Source organism: Littorina saxatilis, linkage group LG1 (assembly GCF_037325665.1).
Source record: "Littorina saxatilis isolate snail1 linkage group LG1, US_GU_Lsax_2.0, whole genome shotgun sequence".
Taxonomy (NCBI): domain Eukaryota; kingdom Metazoa; phylum Mollusca; class Gastropoda; order Littorinimorpha; family Littorinidae; genus Littorina; species Littorina saxatilis.
The window spans coordinates 63,507,498-63,533,868 of NC_090245.1; the positions used below are offsets into that span (position 1 = coordinate 63,507,498).

The 26,371-nt window shown below is 42.4% G+C and overlaps 1 protein-coding gene across 2 annotated transcripts in view; it reads right to left on the minus strand.

The window, feature by feature from the left end:
• Positions 1-699: 699 nt before the first annotated feature.
• Positions 700-26,371, minus strand: part of LOC138976085 (uncharacterized) — a 38,456-nt gene continuing 12,784 nt past the window's right edge. The window contains exons 5-12 of one of the 2 annotated variants that reach the window (XM_070348900.1): positions 24,135-24,251; positions 23,595-23,702; positions 20,005-20,068; positions 19,667-19,718; positions 18,456-18,558; positions 6,020-6,541; positions 2,143-4,057; positions 700-1,636 (exon numbers count right to left, since the gene is read on the minus strand). In XM_070348900.1, the coding sequence (XP_070205001.1) occupies positions 6,358-6,541; positions 18,456-18,558; positions 19,667-19,718; positions 20,005-20,068; positions 23,595-23,702; positions 24,135-24,251 (628 nt within the window). In that variant the 3' untranslated portion in view covers positions 700-1,636; positions 2,143-4,057; positions 6,020-6,357. The remainder of the gene's footprint in view (positions 1,637-2,142; positions 4,058-6,019; positions 6,542-18,455; positions 18,559-19,666; positions 19,719-20,004; positions 20,069-23,594; positions 23,703-24,134; positions 24,252-26,371) is intronic. The other variant, XM_070348910.1, reaches the window with a different exon arrangement.

The following is a 26,371-nucleotide window of genomic DNA, read 5'->3' on the forward strand; positions in this document are numbered from 1 at the left end:
GTAGGCTTGGAAAGGTGCACACAGGTGAAGGCGGGACTGGGGGTGGGAGTTGCGTGGCGCCCTAAGTTAGGCAGTGAAAGGTGAGAGAATGCATGCATTGACCTGACCGGCCACAACTTGATTGCTCCATGGAACTGCTTGCGCGCTGACATTCATTTCTTTTCTAAACGGCTATAACATTTTCCCGGGATATTTCCCAACCCCAAACGAAGGAGTCATGTAGTACGGCTGATCGTAATTTCCTGCGTGTTGTCAAAGTGGACCTCAGTGCTGAAGATTTTGCGCCAGAAAGCTCTATCTCTCGAGTTTTTTTCTCACTGAGCTATAGCCTCCTTGCCAACACAAGGCGATAGACGTCAATCAACATCAACCCACTTTTCCTTTAATAGCTTGACAAATCCCTGCCCGAATGAGGAGGGGCAAAGGCACAACTGATGCAAGACTTGTCCCCGCCCAATTTTGTTTGTTTTGTGGTTGTAAATCCAATTACATAACATGTACTTTAACTATTGTCGTTGAAATGATATTTTACGATCAACATTTGTATGCATATATATCTTTGATGAATATATTTCTGAATGTGTTGTAGGTGTAACGACAGGTTGAAAGACTAAGTGTAATTTAAGATCAGTTAATTATTAAATCCATCTCCCTCTGTCATTCACACACACACACACACACACACACAGACCAAACATGTGCAACGCAATAACAATGTTTTAATTCAGTGTTTTTGATTTCAGTTTTCCAAGCAATGTGCTTTCCACATTTTCATATACAGAAAATATACATATTATGTATTTAGAAACCTAACAAAAATGTCCAACAAAAGATGATGTAAAACAAGAAAAGTTGTCTAGCGTCTGTAGGTATGACATCACTGCATACCCTCCCACGACCGGTCGCTGGGAAATTCGGGTCACTTCCTACCAGTGTAAAGCTAGCAGCAACAGAGTCGCCCTACTCACTGTATTCAGCCATCTGTATAATGGCAGTATGTCCTGCTCGAGGTCTTTTAGATGCCACAGCGGTGACACAGAGGTGGGATATGATACGGTCTCTGAGTCTGCACATTAAGTTAGCCTGTGGCAGTCTCACCCCAGATTCGAATCCATGACCTGCGGATTTCAAGGAAGAGCTGATTGCCACCCAGCACACACCAGCAGAGAGTGGGAGTGCTACATTTGTAGTATGCATGTGAGAGTGCCTGAAGTTTGTTCCTGCTATGGTATCCTCCATCAGGTCTGTTGACTGATAGATTTAGCAAAGCATGAGTAGTGTCCTCAGTCTGAAACTGGTTTCTGTACCTGTAGCCAATGATGTAGTTTTAACAGTTTGGGTAGAAACACAGTCCCACGTACAAAAACAAGGAAACCTCTGCCCTTTTCTAGTAATTCTACATTGTGCAGACATGCGATGGAGCCGTCGGCAGCAACCTCACGAATGCTGACACTGTCCAAACGCTCCACCTAATCAGTTTCGCTTCCTCAGCTTCATACGACACAATCAATGGTCTATGCACCGAATACAGCAACCTTTTCACAAAGATGACCATGGGAAATAGATCACTTGCTGACCTTAGGATTCAAGCCCAAACTGATGGTGACAAACTGGTTTCAAAGCCAGCGCCGATGCCCTGCAATAAAGTGATCATTTTCAAAGTGATTAATTAACAATTCACATTATAGCAACAACTTTTGATGCACCACTGCCGTCATTGCGACATACTCATTTTCTAGACTTATTGCTCAATGTTCGTACTCTTTTTTTGCAATAATAACAGAGAGGCTTTCTATGATTTAAGTTTTAACAAGGAAGGATTTTAGAAATTCTGTCAAAGTACAAAACTGGCCTTTTTGTTTGAATACATTGTATGCCTATGATATACCATACCAAGCAACCAAAACCTGTTCATAAATACCAAGAAATTGCTCCGTTATTGCATGGTGGGACCTGTTGAGAGAAAAAAAAAAGCCATACACTTCAAAATTCTGTCTTTGGTTTTATTCTGGAAGGTGGTCGTTTCCCCAAAACTAAATGTTTAACCCCCCCCCCCCCCCCCCCCCCCAAAAAAAAAGAAGCAAAAAGACATTCCTTAGTATCTTTAGTCAAGGACCTTGACAAATAAACTGAAATGCTTACCAAAGCAACAAATCTTGATTTCCGTGCCATCTCTGCCCTTAACTGTTTCATTGAACAAGCTTGTCAGGTAACTTCCGATGACATGATCTGTATTACACATAATATTGACTTCAACAAGACCCGCTCAGGATTTGTACCCAGCACATTATGCGAAACAATAATTAGAGAAGAACAAAACCAACTTCATCTGCTTGAGATTCACAATGGCTTTGTACATGTGTCCAGTAGGTCTCTTCCCCTGACACTTTTTTTGTTACAAAAGGTAGGAAAGACTGCAGTCTTCAGATTTCCAAAGCAAGCTTCATGTAGTTTTCAGCCTTCTTCTTCTTCTTCTTCTTCAGCGTTCCAGATATTCTGGTGACGTGTGAGCTCGTTTGCCCATTTGGGTTCCCCAAACTTTACTCGAGAGCATAGTCAGTTTCACTCCGCTTTTGTTGGGTAAGCATGCTGGGTATTTTCGTGTTTCCATAACCCACCGAACTCCGACATGGGTTACAGGATCTTTTCCATGCGCACTTGGTCTTGTGCTTGCGTGTACACACGAAGGGGGTTAACACTATTGTGACTAGCACTGCCACGGCGTTTACGTCCTGCCTGCCCAAGCTTGCCACCAAGAAACTTCCCAAAAATCAGTAACTGTAAAGAAATCTGTCTAGCAAGCTTGAATTAAGTCCAATCACCACCAAATTTTGTGTACTAATTCAAAAATGGATGCCCAGTTCAGTCGTGCTATTTATAAGTTTGTCACGCGATTTGTTTTAGCAAAGGGGGGTGAAAGGGGGGTTAAAGGGGGATAATTTGTGTTTTTTAACGTTTTTTTGTGTTTTATTTTCTACTGCTTTTTTTAAAAGTTATTTTTTAACAGAAAGTATTATAAATAATGTTATAACCAAACAAGGTGTAAAACCTATGAATTAGCTGAAATATTGTTAACATTGTACACAGAAATAAGGAGACAGTACAAAGAAAAAAACAAGCAAATCACGCACTCACTCACAGCATCCTGACTCAAATGAAACAAAACTGTAACACTCACCAAATGATGTCTAGGTAATCCATATTGAATATAAGTCACATTTTCACAACAAAGTACCAACTGTACACCTATGAACAATTCCAAAAGGATTTGAAGGCTCCAGCCATCCATTGTTATCAGTGCTGCCACGCCCCCATAGCTCCTGCACGATTCCGAGATACATGTTCGTCTAGCAGTATCACCGCCTACCACGTGTAGTTTGCCGACTCGTACTAGCAACAACGGGACTGTTTCTTCCTCACTTTCACTGCTTGTATCGCTTTCCTGAGGCGAAAACGATACGTCCGAATCATGCTCTACGGGATCCTCTAGGTCCAACATCCGGAGAATCTCCTCCCGAGACAAGGCTCGCCTTTGATTCATTTTTTTCCCTCAAAAACGCACACAAATCAGGCGGATTTGCAAATGGCAGAAGGGGACGCCAAGTGTATCAAGGGAAACAACTCAATTTATTTGCAAGCTTCAAAAACCGGGAAGCAATCACGAGTCGTGTACCCTCTATGGCTGGTACTGAAAAATGCGCGTCCCGTCCATGGGCGTGTCAGCGCTGGTACTGATTTATCAGTGTCCCGTCGCGAAAGTGTTAAGTCACCAGCAGGTCTGCACATAAGTTGACCTGGGAGATCGAAAAAATCTCCACTCTTAACCCTGTTTTCAGCCTAATACCACATCGTGTTCTATACTACCCATCATAAAAAAAGGCAGATACGTTTAAGTGCAGATCTCCGTCATGAAACTGTTTATTGTAAAACCAGTTAATCCATTCCCCTACCATATTCAACAGATAGATTTTACATAACTTGGTAGCCTCTGTACAATGGAGCCTAAAACACAGACACCCCCAATAAGTGATCTGTTGTACATGTATGTGAGTTTAACCTTTGCCGTGCTTCCTGGGTTCACCTGTACCCAGAGACACACTAAAATCATTGTAACTCTGGAACCATTAAAGGTATCGTTTTGAAATTTTAAGTATCTCTCACACACCTAATTTGCTCTCTGTCTGCAAATTTTTAGTGTGTACATGACAAAACATCAGAATTAATTGATTATGATAATTTACATAAACACTACCGATGGCGCGGGTTCACACATACCCATACTTTTAAAGAGTAGTAGTGATTGTAACTATCCCTCTGCCGACGGCGCGGGTTCTGCTACACCCATAATTACCAAAGCGGCGGAACAGTGTCTGTCTGCCTGTTTGTCTCCAAGAGACTGTCTGTCTCTCTGTTTGTCTGTCCGTATCTCTCTGTCTGTTGTCAGTTGCTCTGTCTGTCTGTCTGTCTGTCTATCCGTCTATCCGTCTATCTGACTGTCTGTCTATCTGACTGTCTGTCTCTGTCTCTCTCTGTCTGTCTCTCTGTCTGTCTCTCTCTCTCTCTCTGTCTCTCTCTTAGTCTCTCTCTCTGTCTCTGTCTCTGTTTCTTAGTCTCTCTCTCTCTCTCTTTCTTAGTCTCTCTCTCTCTTTCTTAGTCTCTCTCTCTCTTAGTCTCTCTCTCTTTCTTAGTCTCTCGCTCTCTCTCTTTCTTAGTCTCTGTCTCTCTTTCTTAGTCTCTCTCTCTCTCTTTTTTAGTCTCTCTCTCTCTTTCTTAGTCTCTCTCTCTCTCTCTTAGTCTCTCTCTCTCTTTCTTAGTCTCTCTCTCTCTTAGTCTCTCTCTTTCTTAGTCTCTCTTTCTCTCTCTCTTTCTTAGTCTCTCTCTCTCTCTCTTTCTGAGTCCCTCTCTCTCTTTTATAGTCTCTCTCTCTCTCTCTTTCTTAGTCTCTCTCTCTTTCTTAGTCTCTCTCTCTCTTTCTTAGTCTCTCTCTCTCTCTCTCTTTCTTAGTCTCTCTCTCTCTTTTTCTTAGTCTCTCTCTCTTTCTTAGTCTCTCTCTCTCTCTCTCTTTCTTAGTCTCTCTCTCTCTTTCTTAGTCTCTCTCTCTCTCTCTTTCTTAGTCTCTCTCTCTCTCTTTCTTAGTCTCTCTCTCTGTCTTAGTCTCTCTCTCTCTATCTTAGTCTCTAGCTCTCTCTTTCTTAGTCTCTCTCTCTCTCTTTCTTAGTCTCTCTCTCTTTCTTAGTCTTCTCTCTCTCTCTTAGTCTCTCTCTCTCTTTCTTAGTCTCTCTCTCTCTCTCTCTCTTAGTCTCTCTCTTTCTTAGTCTCTCTTTCTCTCTCTTAGTCTCTCTCTCTCTCTCTCTTTCTTAGTCTCTCTCTTTTTTAGTCTCTCTCTTTCTTAGTCTCTCTCTGTCTCTCTCTCTGTCTCTGTCTCTGTCTCTGTCTCTGTCTCTGTCTCTTTCTTAGTCTCTCTCTCTCTTAGTCTCTCTCTCTTTCTTAGTCTCTCTTTCTCTATCTTAGTCTCTCTCTCTCTTTCTTAGTCTCTCTCTCTCTCTTTTTTAGTCTCTCTCTCTCTTTCTTAGTCTCTCTCTCTCTCTTTCTTAGTCTCTCTCTCTCTCTTTCTTAGTCTCTCTCTCTCTCTCTTTCTTAGTCTCTCTCTCTCTCTCTTTCTTAGTCTCTCTCTCTCTTTCTTAGTCTCTCTCTCTCTCTCTCTCTCTCTCTCTCTCTCTCTCTTTCTTAGTCTCTCAGTCTCTCTCAGTCTCTCCCTCCCCCTCTCCCTCCCCTGCAAGAGGTCGGTGAAGGGAGAAACTCGATGCAACCACTGAAGTAGCGCTGTGGGTTTCCCTGAACCCACCCCGTCGTTAGAGAAATAAACGGTAAAAACCTTCTTTCAAATGTATGGGTTCAGACAAACCCGCATCGTCGTTAGAGGAATAAACGGTAAAAACCCTCTTTCAAATGTATGGGTTCAGACAAACCCGCATCGTCGGGAGTGTGTAGTCAAAAGCGGCATCCGGCAAAGGTTAACTGCGACAATCACAGCGGAATGGCAAACAGGTCTGCAAGCCTTTTGACTGCCCCATGACAAAATATTCTGTGCACAGATGAAAGTGTTACCTACACTAAACATCCATGACAATTCCACAGCATACTGTTGCTTTAGAGGCGTGACAGCAATAATCCACACCATGCAGTCCAGTTTTCATTTGAGGGTTTCGTGATGAGTGATGTGACACTGAACGTCCTGCTGTTGACGTCAGTAAGACAGAAATGCTCAGAAGGCCACCATGGCAATCTCCTCAGGGCCACCGACATTTCAAAACATACGTTGGATAAAGAAGTACGGGGAGAGCAGTAAGAAGAGCGTCACTGGGAGGGATCCCCACAGCAGTAAGAAGAGCGCCACTGGGAGGGATCCCCACAGCGAAGCACAGTGTCCAAGAGGATGGGATCCTGGGCCCAGTTGACGCCACTGCCCATGATGAGTCCTTGCAGGGTGTTCTTGATGATCTCAATACGCGACAGCCTTTCCGTCAGCTCCTCTTTCAACCTGCAATCAACAAAACAGTACCCGCTATTACGAGTTAGTCGTGTGACAGAGTTTTCTTGCACACGAGACTCTACAGTCTCGTGTGCAAGAAAACTCTCTGTCACACGACTAACTCGTAATAGCGATTACGTCTCACAGCATAGGCATAGAAAGACAGAAATGAGTTTTTGGGGACGAAATAACAGACACAAAACAAGACTGAAAAACACAATTGCCCTTTTACACACGCATGAGCGCAGAAGATAGATTCAATGCGTTTCGTGTCTTTTCTGGTTGAATGCATTCCACAAAGTTTGTTTGTTTGTTTATTTGTTGCTTAACGTCCAGCCGACTACGCAGAGCCATATCAGGACGAGGAAGGGGGGGATGAAGGGGGCCACTTGTCAAGCGATTCCTGTTTACAAATGCACTAACCCATTACTTGTGTCCCAGCAGGCTTTAGTAAAACTAAATTAATACCTACTGGAAGATTACCAGTTTCCAGTATGTTAAAATAGGCTTAACCTATCTACTGCTGGACTTACATCAGAACACTAACAGATTAAACTATACATGAATCGCGAGACAAGCGGCAAGAGAAGAGATTTTTGGAAAAAATACAGGTGAATGAGCAAGAAGGCAGAAAAAAGAAAAGAATTCATGAAGAAAAAGAGAGCATGACAGGAAAGAGGAACCAAAAATCTACCTAACAGCAAACTAGAAAGCTCCTGCGGTTCCAAAAACAGGAGAGGCTTTTAATTTCATAACCGCAGTGCCCCACTGCGGGAATTCCACAAAGTATCAACCAACGTTTCTGAATCTTTCAATGAAAAAAGATAAACTTATTTTGAACCAAACAGCACATACCTGCGAAAGCTAAACACACAAACACACATCAATCAATCAATATGAAGCTTATATAGCGCGTATTCCGTGGGTACAGTTCTAAGCGCTTGTCGAAGAGTTGTCAACACAGAACTAACAAAGAAACTAACATCTACAGACGGACACGAACCCTATCACACACTAGCAAACCCTGATAAACATACAACAAACAACTGTTTAACAACAATGTACACATCAATAGCTAGGTCCAAACAAAATAATATTAAACACAAAGAAAACACCTCTCACAGAGCACAGCACAGGAATGTCTTTTGGGGCACAACACATCACGTCAAACATGAAAGTCGCAGCCAGCTACGGGAAGAACTGAGTCTTCAACCTACTCTTGAACGCGTCAAGAGAGGGGCTCTGGCGAAGCTCAAGCGGCAGGGAGTTCCAGACGGAGGGGCCCGCGGAGGGGAATGCACGCTGACCAGCAGATGCGAGTTTCGAGCGAGGGATGTGAAGGCGGAGTGGGTCAGCAGCAGAACGAAGGGGACGGTCGGAGGGCTGGGTGTACAGGTCCAGGGAGGATTGAAGGTACTCGGGAGCAGAGTCGTTGAGACACTTGTAGACCAGAGTGGACAGTTTGTAGGAGATTCGGGTGTTGACAGGGAGCCAGTGCAAAAAGCGAAGTAGGGGGGTGATGTGGTCTCGCGCACTAACACAGATTGAATGGAAAGCGCGAACGAACACGGAGGATTTTTGTAGGTCAGGTCGTGGGAAAGTCCACACGAAATGTTCCACGGGGGAACTGGTTGTGTTTGTATTGTTTATTTTCTCACAGTGATGTTGATGGTTTTTACAGTGCCATTTTGAAAGAATATTTTCCGCATTTGGGGCACACTTTTGACTTTTGGTTCGTTTATCTCGTCGAAGTAACATTCGAGTGTTTCTAAATCAAAACCTTCCAACACCGCTGGTGCAGATTAGACCTGCCTGACTGTCTGCGTGCGTGTTAGAGCTGAAGACGAAGCCTCAATCGCCAAAGCGTCACCTATCTGTAGGTCCTGAGCATCGGATGTACGTTGATACGTGGTGAGATCCGCACGGAACTGTCTATGCAACTTTTTCTTGGCACAGGTGTAAGGTTCGATCTTTTCTTTGAAATTTCGTCCTCTGTGTACGTAGCAAAGCGTTTCGCCATTTTCGGTTTTCGTTGCAGACGACGATAGTGAAAGTAGTACCTATTGTTTTGTTTTGACCTTTCGTATTCAGGGTTCTTAATTAAAGCTTGGTAAAGGGAGCTTGTCGTGTAAGTGGAAAGTTGACGAAGCTTTTGAAAACAGAAATTGAATGAAGAAGAAAATGTGGCTTTCAGTTATATACAGGAGAACGGGGTTGGTGTTATTCTTTTTCTGTCAAACACTTAGTACACAGATAAACATCGAACGCAGAAGAAGAAGAAGAAGTACACAGATAAAACGTGATTGACTGACCAAGGCCTGTTGGCACACTATTCAGAATGCACAACAAAATGTAACAACACTTTGATACCCATTTTTCTACGTTCGTGATCACTTGAAATGATTACTGAAAACATAAGTGTTTAAGGTAGTGACTGAGTGTATGTGAAGGTAAAATGTTTCAGAAATAAATGCATAATCAAAATAATTGATTTCAGCATCAAAGCGTGTAACATACAATCTTGCACACGTTTGCTTTAGTAGTGGCAAAGAAGGAATGCGTGTGACATTTTTTGTTGTTCTTCTTCCTCTTTCCTAACAGGGGCTCTGCACGCTTGTTTAGTGGTTTTGGCAAAGGCTTTCTTTTTCTTTTGTCAATGCAGCATCGCTTGTAGATTGTGTGTGTTGCATTTAAGTATGAATGGTCCCAAGGATTATATTAACTGAATACTCTGGATAAAGTCGGACTGTTTTTAAATGCTTCATGTTTACATGAAGTTATCCTTCCTTTTCATACCATATTCATGCTGTGTAATTTGATGAAACAATGAACGTTGTCTGATGCTTTTTTTGTTGTTGGTCCAATGCTGAGGCTGATAAAGATGAAACAGAAGGTGATATGCTCCTTGGGAATCAACAAAACAAGCTTATCTTACGGCATGGCATCTGACATCCACTTAGTCCTCATTTTGTGAGTATATGCTCTGCTGTATTTCTGAGTCTCAGATTTGACCCAATCCTTAGAATTATTCCTTAAACATGGCCTGCTGTCTGTACAAAGTTTAATCTAGACTTTAATTTTTAGACTTTAAATATTAACAAATTCTCTTTTTATCTTTGAGTCTGTACATCCAGAGATAGAGTGAGACAGTGAGAGAGATAGTAATAATAGTATATCCCATTACCTTCCTTCTTTGTCTCTGTTATTCTAGTGAGCAAATCTAGAACGATATATTGCCTAGTAGGCAATAACTTTAACCTTTGCCCTGAGCAAAATCACCTGCGCAGCTGCAATAACAAGGAAAAGAAAAACATGAATGGAGACTCTTAACTCATTCGGGGCGCGTCTAAATTGTCCCTCGTGTTCCCTCCCGGCGCATGATATTGACCCATTTTTTTTTTAAATTTAAAAATCAACAACACAAAATAACCTTACCTACCTTACATTTTTGCAAAGTTTGAAACTTGCTCTTTTAGAAAATACAGTCAAACACGCTTAAGCCGAACTCGCCCGGGGAATAAAAAATCGTTTCGCTTATCCGAGTTTTTGCATATCCGAGTTCGGATAAGCCAAACCTTTCCCGATAAATTATCAAGCAGTTCGGCTTAACCACTTGCCTGCCTTAGGACGGGTATACCCGTCCTGCGCTTGTGCAGCCGCAGCGCCTTATGACGGGTTTACCCGTCTTCACCGTTCCGGGATTTTCCAGAAGTGCGATGTCACTGCTGACACAAAAATAGCAGCCAATGGTTTGGTAGGATACCTCATTCTCATGAATAAACATAAATGGTGACGCGGTTTTGCGTTTGAAGGCTATTTTCGGCCTTGGCGACAGGATAGGGGAGAGAAATCTCGACTCGTCAAAATGGCTAACGGTGGAAGTCGACCGGGCCCTAGTAGGGAAAAACAAAGCCGGACTGACGCTACAGGCGGTGCAAATGATTATGGATACTGACAGGGGAAGGGGGAGATCTTCTTTCGGACGATTCGTTGGAAACAGGTGGATGATAGTGATTATAATCCTTTCTTGGAGCGAGCAAAACAGCCACCTGTGTTTGATCCACAGGCACCGGAAGATGCGCCGGACTGATTTTTCAAAAGTTCATATTTAAACATCATTATAAGCCAAACTAATTATTATTTCCATGATTAGACACTAAAAACAGATTCTTGGTTCAATTTCCCTTAAAAATAACATAGGTTTTACTTACCTACCTACTGCCAGTTTGGAACTAGAATTTTTTGTGAATTATTACACCCCGAACTCCAATATTCCCTGGCAGTCAGGAATGCACATACGCAAGTTTTGATTGGCAGCGAAACACACCGTGGATCGTGTAACTCTGCATTTGCGCCACCGCTACTTTTTATCGCTTCACGCCGACGAAGAGGCAAGCTGCAAGGTAGGTCTCTCACAGAAAATGAAAATTTGTAGGACTTTCAGGCATCATCTAGATTCTTCATTAGTACATTTTAAAGAGAAATGGTGGTACAGTGAGAGTGAGAGGGGTGACACATTTGAAATCATGAAAAAGTAAATTAAAATTATTTCTACCACGACTTTTTTCATCTGAATCTATTCCTGAGACATTAAAGCATTGTTGTATGTCAATAAAAATGGTTTCTATACGTTGGTGTTGTTTTTGTGTGCTTTTCAATTGCGAAGTTCGGCCGTTTCCGGATCGCCGAAGCGTTACACAACTTTCGTGATCAACAATATTTTCAGTCTCATGGCTAAATGCAAACACCAACAAATTACTGCAATCGACAGTCAGGACGTCAGTATTGGACGTAGCAACACATCTTTGCAAAAACTCACGCTGAATTTGAAGTTAGGGGCTTCGAACAAAAAATTTTGAATGTCGTAACGCATCGTTTCCAGACTCGACGCCCGAACATCGGACAGCAATGTGCTGCATGACTTTGCCACATCACGGCTATTTTTAGCTCTTTGGCGCGCAGGAAGTTCGAACAAGAAAATAGTCCTTTGAATCACAGCCAAATATTCACAGAAAACACCAGAATCATATCATTTGCTGAAACTCATGGCGTCGTTTCCTGACCTACGTCACGACTGAAGATGGTTTTTACTAAATTGTCGAGCCTGCAAAGCTTTGTCACAAACTTACACACCGCGGTTGGCGACAATGTAGCGTCGGAAAGATATCGAGTGCAACAGTTTCTCAACGCGCGAAGTTTAGCGGCAACAAAGTAGCCAAGAAGTTCTCGTATCTTCTGATCGTCGATGTTCGACATTCAACAAGTACTTAAAATGGGTAATCTGAACGCAACAGGAACTTTCAACAAATACAGCAAACTCTGACGAATTGTGTTTTGTGTAGTTATTTTCGGTCAGACGGGTTTTGCCGGCAAGAAAGGCCAAACAGTGCAGATTCATGTCTGTTGCACAGGAACCGAAAGTGGTTCAAGCATTTCGTTTCTGTGTTACGACTTTCACCTTAGTCAGTTCCAAATGTCATTTTTTTACCAATATTAGTTGAAGTCCTTACCTTTCATAACTAGAATGTGTTGGGTAGAACACAAAAATACTGCAGAACTGATAAAAAATGCACAAAGGATTGAAGGCTTAGGTGGTTTAAAGTTGGAATTTGGTTTCCATGTTACAACATTCATCACGTAAATACAACACTTTAAAACGTCTCTTATTCAGCAACCAATAACTCTTTTTGTCTAATTTTTGCATTATTATGTATAGCAAACAATAGACTTCATAGTAAAAACAATTATTTTGTATTTCTTGACACTTTATTTTTTACTTTGTATGTAACACTTTGTACCACCATTTCTGAGAATGACCCATATACTCAAGGTCTAAGGTACGTGCTTTTTTAGTCGAAATGTCAGGTTTCGGCAGTTCTGAAGTCCGATTTCTGCTGGAATTGTAGCTGAAATTGCACGATTTGTCCCTTCCTTCGTAACTTCAACGAAACAGCACTAGTTGATGCATTCCCGTGATGATATCCTGTGAGCTAAACATGTCCTTTGTATTCTTGATGAATGCTGTTGCACAATTTTGTCTTTGGGTGACGCACGCGGCAAAAGAAAACACAAACAATTAGACTTCATGTTATACGCCACCGATGCTTGGTGTAATTCGCCACCGCAATTTCACGTCTTGGATGTTATTCTCCACCGCAACTGTCTAATGAATTGCATAATATGTTGAAGAGTTCAGTGATTCTGTCACTTCCAATTAAAAATATTGATTTGGAGTTGTTCAGTTCAGTGTATAGTTCAGCTTTTGTAGAACACGTTTCTGAGGCGCACCTGGCGGCGTTTCACTCCCACATTCTTCGTCATTCTTCTTTCCCGAAAAACGTCACGTCTGTCATGTGGGTTATACACTCAAGTACAGATAAGCATACTTTTCATACAGAAGAAGAAGAACTGAGTAGAAGAAGAAGAAGAAGAAGAAGAAGAAGAAGAAGAAGAAGAAGAAGAAGAAGAAGAAGAAGAAGAAGAAGAAGCCTCCCCACCACCCATGACCCCAAGGACCTGCCAACTGTATTTTCTGACTACTTCACTGAGAAGATCGAAACCATCAGAAATAGCTTTCCTCCACCAGTGGCTTCGCCTCCGGCTTCACAATTCTCTGGTTCTTTGTTGGATAGCTTCACTCCTGTATCTGAGCAGTTTGTTTTGAAGATTTTGAAGAACACAGTGCCAAAGTCTTGTGAGCTAGACCCCATCCCCACCAACTTGTTTTATGAAAACCTTGACCTTTTTCTTCCCATCATAACCAACATAATCAACTCTTCTCTCACTTCTGGCACTGTGCCAATGGACTTGAAAACTGCAGTAGAAACAAGAAACCATCTCTGGATAAAAATCAGTTGAAAAACTATAGGCCTGTTTCCAACTTGCCATTCATTTCTAAAATTCTGGAAAAAGTAGTGCTTAGTCAGCTTCTCTCCCACCTTGAAACCAACAACCTCTGCAACCCTCTTCAGTCAGCGTATAGGGCTGGCCACAGCACCGAGACTGTTTTGCTTCGTGTTGTGAATGACATTCTTTCTGCTCTGGATAATGATGACCTATCAGTTCTGCTTCTCTTGGATAACTCAGCTGCGTTCGATACGATCGATCACTCTGTTCTGCTCTCTCGTCTCGAATCTGTTTTTGGCATTCACTCTACCGCTCTTCATTGGTTTAGTTCATATCTACAGGGCCGTAGTCAGTATGTGTCTGTCAATAATCTCTCATCTCCTCCATCTCCTCTCTGTTTCGGCGTTCCCCAGGGATCAGTTCTAGGCCCAGTTTTATTTGTACTATACACCACTCCTCTCTCTGCCGTCATCAAGCAACACGCAGTCAATCACTACCTCTTTGCAGACGACACACAACTCCAACAAGCATGCAAGCCTACAGAAATCCAAGCGGTGACGCACACTCTCCAAAACTGCACTTCAGATATTAAATCATGGATGACAAACAATATGCTCAAGTTAAATGATGACAAGACTGAATTTCTTCTTTTCTCTGGAGCTTCCTGTTCAACCACTTCCCTTCCAGCCTCCATCACAGTAGGTTCTAGTGACATTTCTCTCTCTGATAGTGCTAGGAATCTTGGGTTCATCATGGACTCCCACCTCTCAATGAAACAACACATCAAAAAAGTCTGTCAGACATGTTACTTTGAGATCAGAAGAATAGGTTCCATAAGAAAATTTCTCACTGTTGATGCCACTAAAACTCTCGTTACATCCTGCATTCTGTCCAGATTAGATTACTGCAACTCCCTTCTCATAGGCTGCCCTGACTCCACTCTCCAACCCTTGCAAAAAGTACAACACTCTGCTGCACGTCTCATTTTCAGAGCACAGCATCGACAACCCTGCACTCCTCTCATGAAAGAACTTCACTGGCTTCCTGTATCTGAACGTATTAGGTATAAAGCTGCCTGCTTCTGCTACAATATCATCTCTGAATCGGCACCTGCCTATCTTTCTGAACTGGTCTCTCTCTACACTCCCTCTCGCACCCTTCGTTCTTCTGATGATGCTCGACTTCTCTGTCAAGGTCGCTTTAAACGCAAGGCTCATGGCTTCCGCACGTTTTCGTATTATGGACCTCAGTTATGGAATTCACTCCCCTTTCAATTACGTCACTCTCCATCCCTTTCATCTTTTAAGTCCAATTTGAAAACTCACTTGTACCAACAACACTACGGATAGTTCCTTAGTATAGAGTCTGGGGATGTGAGATGTGCATGATGTGTTGTTTGAATCTGACAGTGATTGTATGATTTTTGTATACATGTATTGTTGTCCCGCGCTTTGAACTTTTGATAAGGCGCTTTATAAATGCCCGTTATTATTATTATTATTATTATTATTATTATAAGAAGAAAAAATACTACATTTGTCAACTCATGGTGCCTTTAAATCCTTTGCATAGGCAAGATCACGCCACGCCCCTGAGTTTAAAACTTGCTGCACTAAAGTTAAAATGCTCCTATCAATTGCTGTCAGTTTTGTGACAAAAATAAAGGTTTAAATGCCTCCACAATGTTGATGCGTTTGAAAATAACAATTTGCGTAGTGCGGTGGCGAAAAAAAAAAAATGCGGTGGCGAGTTACATCTAACATCGAATTGATGCGGTGGCGAATTACAGAGAGTTGTTGACACTCTGTTTTTATCTGCTTCTTGCAAAGTATATATGGAACTATATACAGAGAAACTACACGTGGAGATTCATAAAACATTAAAGTTATCAGTGAACATGTCCAAGAATAACCAGTAATCTCCGTTTTGTTGCATTTGACGCAGAAACTGAAAATATGCCCAAAACATGGGGAAACGAGAAGAAAAACAGATCGTCACGATCATCAGGGCCATCAAAGCATCAAAAAACATATACAGAAATATAGCTAAGGATATAAGTATGTGAAATGCAACACTTGAGAACATGCTGAGTGCCTAGCATTCTAACAATTTAATTTATCATTCGAGAGACCTACCTCGCAGCTTGCCTCTTCGTCGGCGTGAAGCGATAAAAAGTTGCGGTGGCGCAAATGCAGAGTTACACGATCCACGGCGTGCGAAAGAGTTAAGCGAGTTTTTTTCAGGACAAGTTGTAAAATCCCTTGGAATCTCTTTATCTCTCTCTTTATCTCTCTCTCCCCCGCAACACGGTGGCCTAGTGGTAAAGCGTCCGCCCAGTGAGCGGGAGGTCGTGGGTTCGAACCCCGGCCGGGTCATACCTAGGACTTTAAAATTGGCAATCTAGTGGCTGCTCCGCCTGGCCTCTGGCATTATGGGGTGAGTGCTAGGACTGGTTGGTCCGGTGTCAGAATAATGTGACTGGGTGAAACATGAAGCCTGTGCTGTTGTGTGTGGCGCACGTTAAATGTCAAAGCAGCACCGCCCTGATATAACCCTTTGTTAAACAAACAAACAAAAAATCTTTATTCCTCTCTCTGTGCGTGGTGTGTGTGCCTGTGTGTGTGTGTGTGTGTGTGTGTGTGTGTGTGTGTGTGTGTGTGTGTGTGTGTGTGTGTGTGTGTGTGTGTGTGTGTGTGTGTGTGTGTGTTTAAATGAATAAGATCAAAACAGTGACAAGTTAAAAGTGCTTTCTTCAGTTGGGCTTTTTTAATACCTCAAAGCCAACTGTAAAAATAAAGGGTGAAACAAAACCAAGATTCCACAAGCAACTATACGCTTTTGTTAAAAGGATTCCAAGTAAATCATAATAAATGTAATGTTTAATGAAACCCTCTCCATTAAAGAAAGAACAAACAAAATTAGACAATTTGTCTCTGTGGTCATAAATCAAGATCAAATTTCCGAAAACATAGATTGTAGGCAAATGTTTTGTTTCGCTGCATGTTTATTGTGGTTTGATCTTCATCACTGAATCGTTCAAAATGAGCACATACATTTGTCAGGTAGATTTGCTCTTTACAAAGATCTCTTCCTTCGATTGGAAAAATAGGTTTGTATGAGAGCCACTCGTTTTTGAACACTGCAACAGTTGTTTGGAACATGCTGGCAGCTGCAAAGATTTCAACATCACGGTCGGACCCCCAAGAGTTAGGTCTGAGGGCACACCGCGTCATCAGTTTGCCGGCATATTCAAAAACAGGTGACGTGTTCGTTTCCGTAGGATAATTATAGCGTTGACGAAATATTTTTATCTTCCTGACGTGTTTTTCAAGCAAAAAATTTTTTAAAAAGTCTCTCCGACGGTGTTTAGAGTTTGGCTTATCTGTCAAAATCACGTTTGAGATATCCGTGTTTGAGTTAGCTATTTTTTCACAGAGTTTGGCTTATCCGAATTAAAAATAGTCTTACAAAGAGGAGGGTCTGGCGGGGAATTGGTTTTGGTTCCAGATATCCGAGTTTTTTGCTTAAGCGTGTTTCGTTTAGGCGAGTGCGGCTGTATATGAAACATTTGAAAGAACATATCTTTTGTTGTCTTCACATCCAGTCAAACTACCTCTTTGAAGCAAAAAAACAAAAACAATTTCTATGTCATGGGTTCATCATACACAATGTCATGATCGACACTTTCATTGTCCGAATCATCACCCAAATCATCGTCCATTGGCACAAACCCGTCACCAGAATCTAAAATATCATCTCCACTATCATCATCACTAAGGTCAAGATCAGAACCGTCCTGAATAACATGTTCTAGCACTCTTTTCAAGTTAATACGTCTTGTAGCAGAACGATCCGCCATCTTGGAAAAGTCAAAACACGTGGGTCGCACACCGTCAAAAAAATCAAATTATTCCCAACAATTGAAGGTAAGGAACTGTTTACAGTGAATGGTTCTACTGTAGACAGGCAGAAGTTTATTGCGGTGGTTGTTTCCCTTGGTCAGCGTTAAAAATTCGTGATATCCGTCGGATCGTAACTTCCAATGTGTCGGCAACGCAAAGCACAGCTGTCGGACTTCCAATTCCGACACAACGTAAATGAGTTAAAGAAGTTGAATGAACGATGACGACTATGACACAGTTTGGAATGGGAGCCAGGCCAAATAGACCCCTTCATTCCGACCATGACCCCTCTCTGTACATATCTGGGGGCTATGGAAGATTATTTGATAGATTCAACGTGCAAATTGCAACATAATCTGTTTTACGATCGTCAAACAATGCATGAAAGCTTTTATTTTACAGCCTTATGGTTCGTTTCGACAGATCTTGAACAAATGAAATTAACGGATGAAATTAACCAGAGATAGGTCATTTCTTTAGCGAACCGTCATTGCATCATTACCCGCTTTTATAAAGAATTTTCTTCCAGAATACAGATTTGTTAATTTGTCTCACAAAGCCGTCATCAACAGAGCGAGTGCAGAAGCAAACTCTGTACCCACATGACTGAGACAAACAGCGATTGTTTCACAGCTTCAATGCCAAAGAAGCAATGGAAAGTGGCAGCTTAAGCCATGTGCTTGGACAGTCTTCTTGAATGCTGTTACAATGTTGCCAAACAAGTAAAAAGGTGAAACAAGGAACAGCAGTAAAAGGACAGCGAATTTTACATTTTAGCCGGTCAATGAAGGGACGATTGCAAGTAAATAAACCCCGAGCCATTCAGAGCCAAATCTGCAGCAGACGATAAAGTATAGTTCCATCTTGTGTTGATGATTTTGTCAATTATCCGTACGCTGTGAAGGCATTTCAAAGTGAAGATTACCTTAGATGGGTCATGGGATTTATACGTTACACACCGATTCATCCATGGAATCGTGTGGTCTCTCGTCTCAACAGGGTAAATGAATATGATGAAGTCACTCTCGGCAGAGCCTCGAGTAATGTCATCATATTCCTTGACCCAGTCTCAACGAGATACCACGCAACACCATGGATGAACGAAGATGTAACTTATGCATATTATAGTCATTTTGCTTTTCAAGCAGCAGAGACAGAGAGGGAGAGTAACTTACCCTCTACAGGCAGCGCTTCTTTCCACCTCCTGGGCAACCTTCTCCAAATATTGTCCATGCCCACGTATGTTACCCATCAGCTCCCTGTTCCTTTTCTTCAGCTCTGCAAACAACATGTCAGCATTTCAGTCCCATTCCCTCTTAGTTGCACAGCTTATCTCTCTCTTTTTTGTGTGCTGCTAGTCAAGACTGGCCAGAAACCCATTCCCTCCTACAGCTCTTTAAGCACCACATAAATTCTTTTTTCTAGTGGCGGTAAGTTTCAGTGCAGCAACCGGCCCTCTAAGCATGTTCATGTATCAGCTAATGTACAGACATGAGACCACAGAAAGTTGAAAAATATTGAAATCATACAAAATCTACCAAAAACAACAAAATGCAATAACAAGAAGGGCAAAGCCCATACAACTCACATGCTTTACACATTTTTCCTACCAAAATACATGTGACCTTGACCCAAGGTGCTGTTAATTCAAGACATAGGAAGTACAGTGGTGCTTATTGGCTCTTTCTACCATGAGATATGGTCACTTTTAGTGGTTCACTACCTTATTTTGGTCACATTTCATAAGGGTCAAAGTGACCTTGACCTTGATCATATGTGACCAAATGTGTCTCATGATGAAAGCATAACATGTGCCCCTCATAATTTTTAAGTTTGAAACAGTTATCTTCCATAGTTCAGGGTCAAGGTCACTTCAAAATATGTATACAATCCAACTTTGAAGAGCTCCTGTGACCTTGACCTTGAAGCAAGGTAAACCAAACTGGTATCAAAAGATGGGGCTTACTTTGCCCTATATATCATATATAGGTGAGGTATTAAATCTCAAAAACTTCAGAGAAAATGGGAAAAATGTGAAAAATAGCTGTTTTTTAGACAACATTTATGGCCCCTGCGACCTTGACCTTGAAGCAAGGTCAAGATGCTATGTATGTTTTTTGGGGCCTTGTCATCATACACCATCTTGCCAAATTTGGTACTGATAGACTGAATAGTGTCCAAGAAAATATCCAACGTTAAAGTTTTCCGGACGGACGGACGGACGACTCGGGTGAGTACATAGACTCACTTTTGCTTCGCATGTGAGTCAAAAAACGTCACCACAGACATTACAAATCCGGATTTCCGGCATATACCGGAAGAATCCCACCCATGAAACTGAAATCTGTCAAAATCAGATGTTGTTTTGTGCTGCTACATCACTCACCAAAGTTTTGTTTCGAAACAGCAGCAAGTTTTTTCTCCAACTTGTCCACAGCCTAAAGAAGGAAAACATGAAATCAAGGAATGAAATCAAACAAGTACAGTAGTACAAAAGTCAAAGTCTCTTTACATGTGGCTGAGTAATTCCTCTTCTTTTCTTATGTGGTTATATTGACAAGTTTCACAAGTTTTTACAAGCCAAATTGTTCTTCTTCCTCTTCTCTTTCATTGTTTTTGTTAAATGATCATCAAAAAAATAACAACCCAAAATCATCATGTGATAATATTAGTTTGCTTATAATTTAAAAAAAGAAAGACAGTTGAAAGAAACAATCCACCAACCTCCATTTCCTTCAGAAAACTTGAAGACAAGTCGCTTCGTTCTTGCAACAGAGCTTTATATTCACTGAAACGAAGAAAAAGATTGAAATGAAGGCAAAGTTAAACATTCTAAACAAAGCAGACACAACAAAGTCTCCAGACCAGGTCTTGTACCTCACAACAAAACATTCTTTATTTGTTCTTTATTTGGTGTTTAACGTCGTTTTCAACCACGAAGGTTATATCGCGACGGGGAAAGGGGGGAGATGGGATAGAGCCACTTGTCAATTGTTTCTTGTTCACAAAAGCACTAATCAAAAATTTGCTCCAGGGGCTTGCAACGTAGTACAATATATTACCTCACTGGGAGAATGCAAGTTTCCAGTACAAAGGACTTAACATTTCTTACATACTGCTTGACTAATATCTTTACAAACATTGACTATATTCTATACAAGAAACACTTAACAAGGGTAAAAGGAGAAACAGAATCCGTTAGTCGCCTCTTACGACATGCTGGGGAGCATCGGGTAAATTCTTTCCCCTAACCCGCGGGGGAGCACAACAAAACAAACACAAGAAACAATTCCCATGACGTCGACAGAAACTTAAACTTGTGCCCCGGGTGAGAAAAACAACCACAGAATGGCTTCCCAGGCATTGTACGCAAGAACTGTCAGAAAACATGTCTACACATCTGTACAGCTCTAATAGTAAAATATAATGTGTAGTTGGTACAGCTCCACCACTGGTTCATACGCATTTGATCTGTATCAAGAAAGTACGCAAGAATTCACAATCATACAAGCCTGTGGTGAGAATGTCACTGATACAGACTATGACTGGAACATGGTTTCCTTTTCTATTGCAATATATATAAAGGCCATTAAGATCTCATGACAAGCTTCTCTATTTCTTTATTATTATTATTTATAAAACAGGCATGCAAGTCGAAAATTGATGTATTCTGTTAAAGCTGGATAGAAAGAGAGAGACCTTGGACAAATGGAACAAGACCGTGAAATAGTCCGTCTATTTTAATGGAAAATATCTTCCACCCACTAAGAACTCATTTTAAGGGGTCTAAGTCGACCAAAAGTGGCATACCCTGAAGGTGCACTTCCTGTGGGTGTTTTTCCTGTATACAGGAATTTTAACCCCGGGTGCAGTTCCTGTAGGAAAACAGATCACACTCATTCTCGCGTCCTACTGCCGTAAACAACTGAGCTCGGTTTCACTTTGATAAGACTGAAGTATTGCTACGCCGCTTTGAGCAAATGCACGCTTTACTTTACCACACAGCAAACGTTGGAACGTAACATGTGTTAAACAGCTGACGGTACAGCGATATCGCGGCGTGCTTTGGTCAAATCATCGAGGCGTAACGTGTTGCGTTACGCTATCAACGAAGCTGCCGCATCAGTGTCTTTATTAGGGTTCATTAGTTGTGACTAAAGTGAACATGCTATTTTCTCTGCACTTTGGGGTGAATGTTTGTGACCGCACGTTTCTAGATGAACAAACTTTGAGTGTTATTTTTGAGGGTGTAGTAAATGTGACAAATGGATTTGTACATAATTTAGTGTTAGATGGTTTAAACAAATGTGTACAGATTGGCTGGCCATACTTTAGTTTCACGACTTGACCGCGTGGTAGGAATGTCGCATGTTGAGATAGTTGGCTGACTCGTGTGACCTGTATTGTCATTGGCTGCTACGGGCCAATCAGAGATGACTAAAATATGATAACCTTGAAGCCGCCATGTTAGATAGCCGGCAGAACATCTGAAAGCGCTCTCGGGAGAGGGTGCGTTGACTCGACGCTGTTATCAGATGTTGCTCGAGGAGCAGTGAGCCGACTGTTTAGTGGCTACTGTGAATGAATCTGGTATGATTCAAATGCTGTGAGAATACAGGTATTTATTGAATTGTAATTTTGTTCAGTAACCTTAACTTGTGAAATGACTGTGAGAGTCATGTTGTGAAATGGGTGGAAAGCGTGCAGTGAGCTGTGTCAGCCATTTTGAATAGAGTGTGGTATGTTCTGTGGTAATGAAGTTACTTGTAAATGAGCTGGTGTAAATAGTAGTTGGCGGATAATTGAATAATACTGAGAAAGAATGGAAGTATTATTGTGTGGAGAAGTTTATCTTAGAATTGAAACTTACGGTAGCATAAACTTTCTATACAGCATCCCGGTGGGAGCAAGGACGCGCTCGACTGGAAGGGTAGAGGGGTGAGAAGAGGAGCGTCCCCTCCTTGCGGCCAGGACCAGTAGTGTCGGCGCAGGAGTGTAACGCAGCGCTGGAGAACTTGCAGCTGGTGTGTACCCCATATTATGTGTGATATGGTGCAAGTGTCGGACCCGCTGATTCGTGAGTAAACATACATGTGCGACCTGGAATAGTGTGCGCACCTACAGAACTTTGTATGTGAAATAGGATTGTGAGGATCCAGAATAAACTTGTAACCACTGTATTGTGAGTTGGCAAGTAAAGATAACCAGCTAAGTGGTGTAGTAACGGATTGTGAGAATCCAGAATAAACTTGTAACCACTGTATTGTGAGTTGGCAAGTAAAGATAACCAGCTAAGTGGTGTAGTAACGGATTGGATGAATCCAGAATACATGTACGGCCACTGAAATGTGAGCCGACATGTGAATTATTCTAGTATGTGTGATTCTTGAACGGAGAGTCAACAAGAACGACATCATCGAGGGAGAGACTTTCTTTTCATCTTACTCGAGATAATAATGTTATATTGAATGAAAGAGTCTTTGAGTGGATGAGATATTGTATTGATATTTTGTTGTGATTGTTGGTTAATGTGATCACTTGAATACAAGTACGAGGGCAAAGGGCAGGAATTGTGTTTAGTCTTTGTGCTTTGTTCGAGTGTTGTGGGTGTGTGTGAGACGGGAGTTTGTGAACAGAAATAACACACGCATTTTTCTGATAGGGTATTTACGACACACATACATACATTTACACACAAGTACCAGCCGTAACAGTAAAGTGCCCCAAGACCTCCGACGAGACTCGGGAAAATCTACAGAAACTGCACCCAGGTGCATTCCCTGTATACAGGGAAAACACCTACTGGGAATACACCCAGTTTTTATCCACTTAAACCCCTTCTGTCCAACTGATGGCTACACAGCATTAAATCTTTCTGCAACAATATGTAAGAACGACTAAGATTATCTTGACTGTCAACATTAATGTTAATTAACTGATTACAGGACACAAGAGGTCCTCACCAGTTCTTTTAAGACTTTTGTGTCCAGTCAAACCTTCCCTTGTGACCAACCTCTCAAAGTGACAACCTGCCCCAAACCACCACTCCCAAGTATCCCAGACACATTTTTCTTCCATATAATTCACCTTTCCACAGCAACCATCTGTCTATAACGACCACTTTTGGACCATTCCCTGAGTGGTGGTTTTAGACAGGTTCGACTGTATTTGCATCCAACACTCAGTAATGAGACTCATTTTCAAACACTTGACTTACGCCTGTAGGCAGACAAGAAAATGAAAGTGATTTATTTTCCTGCGTCTAAAAAAGACACCAGCATGGTAAGTTTGAATGCCAAAGCTGTCTTGGTTACCTCGTGCTGCTATCACTTGCACAAAAGGATGTGTTCTCCTTATCACTGCCAAGGTTCCGTATTGGTGATGACATCGGCTGGTCATTTGCGTCTGTGCCGCACTCGTCACTGCATGTATGAAAAAACAACAACAAACATATTCATTCAAACTGGGATCGCGCTCACTTTTAAAAAAACTGTGTAAGGCATACGCAATGACGGGGGGGAAAGACGTCACGCAACTTACTGACATTTACATGTTGAAACAGCCTTTTACGAAAGTTGTTTTCAATGCCAGAAATGCATTACAGATCAGCAGCTGTGTATTGGATATGTCTGTGAGCCAAGGGAACGCATTTTTCTACAGAGAATTAGCATTGGAGAAAAAGAGGCACATTAGTTTTGCATGTGGAATACGCATGGCAATGAAATATATTTCTTGAGGCTGAGAACATAGCAAAAACTTGAAAAGTGTCAATGAGAGCCAAGTGACATTAGCTCAGCTGCCAGTATCCAGCTTCCAATGGTAAATCATATGCTTTCAATCAACTGGGTACTAACTTGTGGCGTCTATCACTTGCATCAAAGGTGGGGCCCGTGTTCACCTCGTCCGCAATGCCAGAGTTTTGTGCTCGTGATGTCATCGGCTGGGTGCTTGCGGCAGTGTCGCACTCGTCACTGCATGTACCAAAAACAACAACACACATACATTCAAACAGGAATTGTGTTCGCTTTTAAAAATAAATGCATCTTTCTTTCTTTATTTGGTGTTTAACGTCGTTTTCAACCACGAAGGTTATATCGCGACGAGGGAAAGGGGGGAGATGGGATAGGGGAAAGGGGGGAGATGGGATAGAGCCACTTGTTAAGTGTTTCTTGTTCACAAAAGCACTAATCAAAAAATTGCTCCAGGGGCTTGCAACGTAGTACAATATATGACCTTACTGGGAGAATGGAAAATTTTTAATTAAATTTTCATTTGATTAATATACTTACCCGAATCACATGATTAGCATTGACATACTTAGAGATGCTAGGTCCTGATAAAAGCTTACCCGTCTAAGTTTAAGGGAAGCAACCTCAACTAAAAAAGTGACAGCACCATAGTACTTGCCACCCGCGGTTGCCTCCCATTAGTGGGTGAACTACGTCACTACTGGTGCCTGGTCACATGATACACAGATCAATCGACTTATAGAATACTAAGAAACTATAAAGCGGGGCAGGCGGGAGGGAATTACCCATGTGATTCGGGTAAGTATATTAATCAAATGAAAATTTAATTAAAAATTTTCCATTAAATTACATATTCTTACTCCGAATCACATGATTAGCAGATAACTCCAACAAGGTGGTGGGTAAGATCAAAAAAGTTCAAACTCACTCTTAAGTTCTGGAAAGACATTGTCCTGCTGCCACCAAGGCAGGGAGGGACCTTGAACCATCCTGGCATAGTGCAGCGATGTCTCTCAAATAAAAACTGATGAAAACATCGTCTGAGCGCCAGTAAGCGGTGCGTAAGACGTCGTCTAGCCTCCTAGACCGTAAGACGGCCAAGGAGGAAGACCAGGCTCTTGATTCGTGAGCTCGTGCAGAGCGGAGGGGAAAGCTAGGCTGCGACCCCCCCCCCCCCCCTTTCTAGACAGGTCCCATGCATAGGCCTGTTTAATTGTAGCCGACACCCACCTGGCCAAGGTTGTTCTCGTAATATCCTTATCCATATTGGTGTTCAAAGAGATGAACAAAAGCTTCTGAGAGCTCGACCGGATAGAACTAGTACGGGAGAGATAGGCCTCAAGAGCCCTGACCGGGCAGTTGACCATATCGGGATCATTCATGGCCAAGATATGTGCTAAAGGCTTCACCATAATCAGCGGAGAGGGCTGGCCTGGAGATTGGTTCTTAGCCAAGAAGCCCTCTCTGAAGCGCAAGGAAATAGAACCATCGCGCTCTCTAGAGATGTCCTGAGGACTACCTGAAAGAGCGTGAATCTCGCTCCCCCTACGAGCCGTAGCCAGGAGGAGGAGAAAAAGAGCCTTCCTAGTAAGGTTAGGAAGACTAGAGTCCGCCAGAGGCTCGAAAGCCGAAGAGCGCAAAAACTCTAAGACCAGAAAGAGGTCCCATTTGGGCAAAGCGGAACGCGTCTTGACCTCCTCAAGGGCTGCCCCCTTGATCACCCCAGCGATTACTGTACTAAGGCTGATGGAGTGACCGATTTGTTTAAGGGTCGAAGAGATCGCCGATCTACGGACCTTCAGCGACGCAGAGGAAACTCCCTGCGAGGACAAATCGGCCAAATGGTTGGCCACATGCATCGTACGTGGTGCCACCGGATTAACTCTGTGAGACTGACACCACGTAACCCAGGATTTCCAGTGAGAGGAATACACCATAGAAGTAGAAGCTCTATGAGAGCGCTGAACTAGGTGCAAGGTGCGTTCTGAAGCACCGGAACGTTTCAAAGCTGACCTCACAGTCTCCACGCGTGAAGGTTTAGAGACTGTGGGTCCTCGTGAGGAACGCCTGTTCGAGGTTGAACAAGCTCTCCCCTCACGAGAGACAGAGGGATAGGAGGACCCCGAGCCAGCCTTAGAAGGTCCGGAAACCAAGTCTGAGACGGCCACCACGGGGCGATCAGAAGAAGAAGAGGCGGTCCCTCTAGCTCCGCCTTCCTGATCACCCGGCTGAGCAGCTGGAAGGGAGGGAAGGCGTAAGCCTCTAGACCCGACCAAGGGATCTCCAGTGCATTGGTCTCCCAAGCCTCCTGGTCGGGGAAGGGAGACACAAAGATGGGAAGG